Source organism: Cyprinodon variegatus, unplaced genomic scaffold (assembly GCF_000732505.1).
Source record: "Cyprinodon variegatus isolate N-32 unplaced genomic scaffold, C_variegatus-1.0 Scaffold341, whole genome shotgun sequence".
Classification (NCBI taxonomy): Eukaryota; Metazoa; Chordata; class Actinopteri; order Cyprinodontiformes; family Cyprinodontidae; genus Cyprinodon; species Cyprinodon variegatus.
In genome coordinates, this window is record NW_015150794.1 from 195,957 (window position 1) to 203,887 (window position 7,931).

The 7,931-nt window shown below is 36.2% G+C and overlaps 1 protein-coding gene across 1 annotated transcript in view; it reads left to right on the forward strand.

Annotated features, from left to right (window-relative positions):
* Nucleotides 1-4,381, forward strand: part of LOC107091510 (ubiquitin carboxyl-terminal hydrolase 12-like) — a 21,004-nt gene extending 16,623 nt beyond the window's left edge. Inside the window, exons 9-10 of the mRNA XM_015385476.1 lie at nucleotides 428-506; nucleotides 3,204-4,381. Coding sequence (XP_015240962.1) covers nucleotides 428-506; nucleotides 3,204-3,305 — 181 coding nt within the window. The 3' untranslated portion in view covers nucleotides 3,306-4,381. The remainder of the gene's footprint in view (nucleotides 1-427; nucleotides 507-3,203) is intronic.
* The last annotated feature ends 3,550 nt before the right edge of the window (nucleotides 4,382-7,931 follow it).

Here is a 7,931-nt window from a genome sequence, read left to right on the forward strand (position 1 = left end):
ATATCGGATATCGGCCAAAATCCCAATATCGTGCATCCCTACACTAAACTCTTCAGTGCCAAGACAGAAACCTTAATCACTCATTTGGCAACCATAAATTGCTACTATATAAGTGGACGTGTGGGTTTAAAATGACCTTATACAATAGGAGCAGAAACCGTTTGGTTAGACGAGTAAAGTACTCTCAAAAATACACACAAGATTTTAATAAAAAACGAAATTATGATTTTTATAATAAGATATCATACAATTTTTTGCCATATCACCCACCCCTATCCCATAAATTTGTTGTCATAATTGCAGCTGGGGATGTCGTTTCATTTCTCTCTTAACTTGTTTTCCATCATAAAGAAATGAACTGCGTATTAAATCTGTTTGACGGATGTTTTTCACACGCCGTCTGTCTTCCTCTTTCCCTGCTCTGCAGCGGTCCCAACCGTGGACACTACATCACTATCGTCAAGAGCCACGGCTTCTGGCTGCTTTTTGATGACGACATTGTGGAGGTAAGAGAGACGCCCCCTGCTGTTCAAACTCTAAACCTGCCTACCAAATGCCTGAGCTTGATCAGATGCTTTGTTTTTTTTTATCTGTAATTTTTTAAATAAATGATACAAAATAATAAACATTAATTTTATAGAAGAGGAAGTATTTTTTTGCCATTTAGAAATGCGGTGCTATTTAAAGTAAAAAAAAAAACAACAAAAACACATGCTTTAAAAATGTTTAAGAATAATAATAGAGAGCAAAAACCAATATTGAAAGAAAACGACGTGACAAGATAACGAACCAAGTGAACAACATCATAGATTAGGTGTTTTGCTCTAATGAATAACATGTAATAAAATACAATCAATATTTGATTACATGTCCACCAAATCAGTGTTGGATATAATCTCCAATAGATTATAACAGATTATAAAATGAATCAATGACTAACAGGCCAGTAAAAACTAAAGGAACACATGGCAAAGCAGCTGTTAAAGCTAAGTTTCCTTTCCTGTGTGTTGAGTTGTATTTAATGACTAAAGTAATCACGATGGTCATAAGATTAAGAGGTCAAACAGATTCACTGCAAACAAGAGGAAATATTAGACGAATTAATGGACGGTGGTGTTTTACTTGCTTTCCAGCTCTGTGCTTTTACTTTGTGATGAAAACATCAGTGATGATGCTACAGAGAGTTTCCTGGTCAGGGTGAACTAGATTTGGCTCGTTGAAGATTGGAAAAATAGGATCTTGATTTTTTTTTTTTTCCGTCTTAGAGGCAGATTTTATGTTTTATTGAAACAAATCCTTTTTTATTTTATTTTCATTATAGGGACTAGAATTACTTTAACTCCTTTCAGCCAGCCATTTTTTCCTAATGTAAACTGCCTTGGAAAAATATTTATTCCCCTCAACATTTTGTCATATTCTCACCGATGTTTTAATTGGTATTTTCTCTGATAAACCAGTATAGATTCGATCACCACTGGAATGGAAATGTTTAGGTAAAGGTGTTTTAAAGTAATGGTGGGATTGGTTTTTATTAAGGCGGGGTTAAACAGGGTTGACTTTCAATACATGTCAGAGTTTTTTAATCGATTAACTATTATTTTAAACCACATATTATTTTGCTTTCACTGTAAATTTAGGCACCACTCTCTCTTGGTCTATCATGCGAAATTAAATAGGTTTATTGCTGCAGTTAAAGCTGAAATATGCATCTCAAAATGTAATTTTTCTTTTTTTTAAATCTTTTAGTAAAAATATTAAAAAATACTAATCGTTTAGTTTTTTCTGATACCAATTTAATTTGATTTTCCAGGCCAGATAACAGAACCAACCTTCTGAAGTTTAATCACTTTATTTTGAAATAAAATTAGTTGTTTTCAGTGTAAAGCTCTTTATTTCTCACAGTCTGATGTTTATCAATGATCTCTTAAGTCTTGGTTAACCAATGGCCTTAATATAAACCCACAATCTGGACTTCAGGTTAACCTTTGAACATTTGGATGTGATGCTGTGGGTCCGGTCAAGCAGAGAATGTTTGAATCTAGTTTTCTTTAGTGTTCTGGTTCCAGGAAATAATATTTAAAAAAAAATGATGAATTAAGGAAATAAACACTGCAGAAAATACAAATCTAAGTAAGTTTCTTTCTTGAACTGAGCTGGTAGGTGAGACATTTGCCAATAGAATAAGACAATTTACATTTATAGTAATAATAAACAACTGCAGTCTCTTATTTTAAGGGCATGTTATCTGATTATCTTATTTTTAAGGGTAAAAATGCTAATTTCATTGGCAAATCCTCTTATTTATTCTACTCAAATGAAGGGTAAAAACACTTTTAAAGCAATGTTGACTCATTTTTAGATTGTTTTTGCAGCGGTAGGAGCTGAAGTGCATCGGTTTGCTGTTTGGTTTGAGGTGAACAGTTTCTGGTCCTAATGAATGACAGCAGGGACTGTGAAATCCTTCTCATTTAAGCTGCAGATTCAGTTCAGTGCTTCACTTGATCCGTTTTCTTTCAAACACTTTCCTCTCAGAATATCACAGACGTTCTCCTCAGGGACTGAAACCCACCATCAGGCATCGGCGGTATTTTTCCACTACACAGAAGGAGGCCCACTCAGACATCTGGTCTGGAAGATTCTGCTGAACTTGCACAACAGAAATCCTAACTTCTCATTTTAATGCTTTGGGAAGATTTACTTGTCTCTTTTGCCTTTTTTTCTTTTAAATCTGGCATGAGGTTTTAAAATAAGCTTGGGCGTTTCCACCTGGAACCGAAACTTTTCTTAAATTTCCACATTTTTTTATCTACTTCTCTTTCATGCAGCGCAGAAGCATCATTTAGATCTATAGTGTAGAAAATAAACAGACCTAACGAACAGATATTCATCAGTCTGCCACATGTTTTACCTCCTAACAAATACGTGGAGCTCTAGTTTGATGTTTTAGTTTCTTAATTTGATGTTAAAGCTCATAATTGGCCAAGAATTTGCAGAAAACCAGATGATGTTTGAGTCTAAGAAGCTGTGAGGAGATTAAATGTTCTCTAGTGATATGAGTCACAGATTGGGGGTGAATTAGTCCATTAGTGCTTTGGACAAATATGCCATAAAATCCAGCTGCAGTTTGTTTAATCGGGACATGATGTACCATTCAAAGCCCCGATCGTGTCCCAGTCCAAAACCTCTGCTTTCTCCTCTTTCAGAAAATCGACGCACAGGCGATAGAGGAGTTCTACGGCCTGACGTCCGACATCTCCAAGAACTCTGAGTCGGGTTACATCCTGTTCTACCAGTCCAGAGACTGAAAAAAAAAAAAAAAAATCCCCCCGGCAGACTGTCCATCTGGCAGGACAGCCGCCGGCTGCCTCCAGTACGCTCCCACAAGTATCCGGGCTTTATTCCCTGCAGGCGGAGGTTTCGACGCGGAACGCCGCTGGGGGAAACTGGTCGAGGCGCATGCGGGTTGCAGGCGCAGCCTCCAGGATTTCGAATCCTTTCAAGACCACACTGCAACAAGCACCTTAAGAGACAAAGAAACCCTCGCTCCGACACTCGCTTTGCACTGTGGCACCAGGACGGGTGAGGGGACTGTCCTGCTTCTCCTCGAGGCTGACGCCATCATGTTTCATTAAAGGCTACAGAAGAAACTCGCTACATTAGTGTCCCCACAGGGGTGGAAAAGCTCCGAAAATACAAGCAGCAGCCGGGAGCACCGTTAGAAGTCCGGCAAGTCGCCTCAGACCCTCTGAGATCAAATGTAGGGTTAGAGAATGAATGTGTGAGTTGAGCACTGCGTTAAGAAGTAGTTTGCAATGTTTATAAAAAGGATTTGGTGCTAGCAGCAAAGCAGTATTGAAGTCAGATGATGAGAGGCAGCCACTGGAAGGGTGGGAATACATCTCTAAAAAAAGAGCACAGCTCCTTATTTATCTTAAAAGAACAAAAACAAAAAAAACAATGAACTTTATTTTAAAACGATCAATGAACAAGTGAAGTAAACTGACCAAAAAAATTTGATTTGCAGTATCTATAATTTAATTTTTTCAGTGTTTTCTTGGTTTCCTGTTTGGTTGTTTTTCTGCTCCTGCTTTTAGGAGCACAGAACAAGTTATTTTTTATTAAGCTACAGTTTTTGGTTTAGATAATCCAGACTAGTAATGAGTCTTGGTGTGACAACTGAAAAAAAAGAGAAAGGAATGAGGTGATGTGCCATTTGGCAGCAAGTTTGGTGTCATTGTGGAGGAAAATCTAAGAAAAGAAAAAACACCTTTTTTTCCAGCTCCTGAGATTTAAGTTGAATCCAGTAGGCGTTTTTAAATCTAAAGTGACTGACAGACCTTTTCTCCTTCTGACCTCCAGACTGTCGCACTACAAGGATTTTCCCATAGATAACCTTTTCCTTGCCATATATTTTTTTTTTCATCCTGAGATCATAAACAGAAACTCCTACTTCTTACCTCTATTTAGTTTCTGCAGTTGAATCCTGATTAAGCCATTCTAAAGCAGCCAATTTAAAGATGGCTGCTGGCAGTATCCATTTTAGCGGCGTTTCGCTGACGGGAACGTTTGATTTAACCAATCCCTGTGGTTGAAACTCATCTCTGTGGAACTTCGCCTCCCATAAGTTCTGTCAGTTGCGCGTGTGAGCCGAATGATGCCAAACTCTGATAGCGTTTTCCATCCCTTGATTTCTACCCGCCATGTTTTGTTTCATACCAAAAAAATAGACTTTTATTCAGTTTGATCAGGGCTAAAAATGGGATTTATTTAAGTCAGTTAACTTAACTTGAAACGAGGCAAGAAAAAAAATGACCAGAAAACTTGAATATGTATAACCGCTATCTGAAAAATAAGATTTAATTAAATGAAATTACCTACAAAATGGTCCCCCAAACCAAAACTAAATCATTTTTTTTTTTTAACTATGCTTCTGAATCATTTGCTCAGTGTGTCTGTTGGTGTAATAATCAGCCATTAGCATGCTAGCTACAGAAGCAGCTCCTTTTAGCGAAGTACCTCGCTGATTCGACCTCGTAAAACACGTCATGTTACTGATTTTATCTTCATTTTACAAACCACTTTATAACAGCAGTAATATTTCCATTCACTTCTTCTACTGATAACAGTATTCAGAGCAGTCTAGCTGCAGTTCGCTCTCATGGCTGCCCCCAATAGGTCAGTTGTAGAAATTGCAAAAACCTCCGACTTTTATCTGATTGGAGCAGCAGGCAGCGTCAGATTTCCAATATTCTCTTATTTCAACACAGCTAATCTTTCATTTTTATATATCTTATTTTTTTTTCATTACCTGTTACAATGCCAAGCACATTAACCGGCTAGCCCCGCCCACTCACACCAGAGGTCCATCTGCTGGAACATTAATGAAAACCTGCTGTTTTAGGAGTCTAACATGTTTATAACTCAGCAGATAAATGATGTATATAAGGAGGAGTGATGAAAAGAAAACAGCTGTGGCTTTAAAGTAATTAATTCCCCCCTTTTCGAAGGCTGAAGTGCACTTTTAGCGTAAATCTGATCCCCCCCCCCCCTTTTTTTTCCCCCTTTCTAAATGTTTCCTTCTGTTGCCCAGATGTGCATAGCAGCAGGCGTAATGCGGGCGCCTGGACGTGTCTACTTATGCTCACATTTAATCAAAAGGTTTTAAAATCACACCTCCAGCACTTCTATTAAAGGGTAGAGACCTCTAAGGACAACACTACTTCGCCTCTGCTGCTCTGGAACGTTCTCTAGCTTCATTTAACTCCTGCTTAGTGAGCTTTCTGTGATGCTTTCCCAAAGCTAAAGTAACAACAAGCACAAAGGTGTGACTGGGAAATAAAAATGAGTTTATGTTTTGCGAAACCTCATTTCAAACAAGGCTTTTATATATTTTGTTTTATTTAAGTAATGTTGCAATTATTGAAACAATGAATGTGGAAGTTAACTTTTGTTTTGAATGTTTTTTAAATGTTGATTTTCTTTTTTGTTTTTAGCCTACCAATTTTATGTAGCTCTGTGTATCCTTCTAAGGGGGTTATAGTTGGGATTTTTGTAATGAGAGATGATGTGTACATAAATAAAGATATAAATATTATAATTGGAATACGGATATGTGCCTGCTAAAAGGATTTAATCGTGGGGGTTGGTTAAGAAAAGAGGACAACCAGACTTTCCTTTTGTAAAATGTGTTTGGATGATTGTGTTGGAAGAAAACTGAACTACATAAAGGATTTTGATAAAAGAAAATCTTTATATGTGTGGTTTTATATTAAAAGGTCACACTTTGCAACACATGCTAAATATATTCGCTACACTTACGATTGTAAAGTTGTTCAATTTTGTGGAAAAATTAATAAAAAAATACCTATTGAAGTTATTCTTGCATGTTTAAAATAATAAATAGACCCAACAGCATAGTATAAAAAACATCTATATAGAATGATGCTTGCAGCACCATTAGGGTTTAATAATAAACAACTGTATTTCCATTAAAGAAACTAATGTTAAAGGTAGATATGTTTTTTCACGATACAATGCTTGAAAACGCACAACATAGCAGGGGGAAAATTTAACTTTATACATTTCAAAAGGTACAAATACAAACCATAAAAACCTTAACAGGTTTGATTTAACATGGAAAAGAAAAACAGAAAATAAAGAGGCAACATTAAACAGTATAAGGCATAATTACAGGAAAGCAGACGAGATAAAAAAAAAAAAAAGTTATATAAAAAGGCATTTACCAGCACTTTTGTCTTTTAAAAATGTTAAAGACTATGCATGAGATTTCAGGGGAGATGTAAAAACATGAGATGTATCCATATTTCATTAATGGCTCTAGAGGACGCCATCTTCCTCCAATGACCTTAAGTCTTCCTCGTCTTTTTATGAGGCGGTAAGCTCAACTCCCAGATCAGGTGATTCGTATGATGCGAAAAAAGTGTGTCCATTTATGGAACTACCTAAAAAAAAAGATCACATGGTAAAATAAATTAGAGATGGTGGTCTGAATATAACTGATGCTGACTGTAGTTTTACAGTTAAATGGCTAAACTTACTTATTTTGGTATTTTATCCCCAATTATCTCTTCAACAAAATTGGATGTCTAAAACTTTGACTTCTAGCTGATTTTAATGCAGATTAAATCCCCATTAAATAATCAGTTTCATAAACACCTATTATACTAAAACATTCTCTTTATACATAACTATTCTCCACACTTTATAATATGTAAAAACAGATTCATAATATATAACAATAAACCTTTCCATAGAAATTGGATGGGAAAAAAAAAAAAAAAGATCTGTTATATACGTGTTTACCGCTTCTGTCTCCTTGAACCCCAGTCAGCCTCAGCAGATGGCCGCTCACACTGAGCCTGGTCCTGCTGGAGGTTTCTTCCTGTTTAAGGGAGTTTTTCCTCTCCACTGTCGCTACAAGCATGCTTAGTGTGAGGGATTGCATTCGAGTCAATGAGTCGATGCAATCAACTGGTTTTCCTTAGATAGAAAATTTTGAATCAATTTGACTCTATGATCTGGTGAACTGTAAAGTGCATTGAGTTGACGTGTTGTGAATTGGCGCTATATAAATAAACTGATTTGAATTGAAATTAAATAGGGACAATTTTGCAGGAAGTATAATTTTTACCCCCTAAAACTGAATTAACTGGATTAGTTAAAGCATTACCAACACAATTCATTAATCAAACTCAACATTTAATAGCTTATCATTCCATAAACCCTCAATTAGCCACTCTAGCTGTTAATGGGATTTCACTCATAGACAAAAATATGAATTAACCCTAAGATAAGGAAATATTTAAACAAACCTCTATTCCCTGTTAAGATAAAAATAACACACTCTACAATTATGAAAAAAATAGCTATTAAACATTTAAGAAGCTTCTATCTGAAACTTCCTATACAAC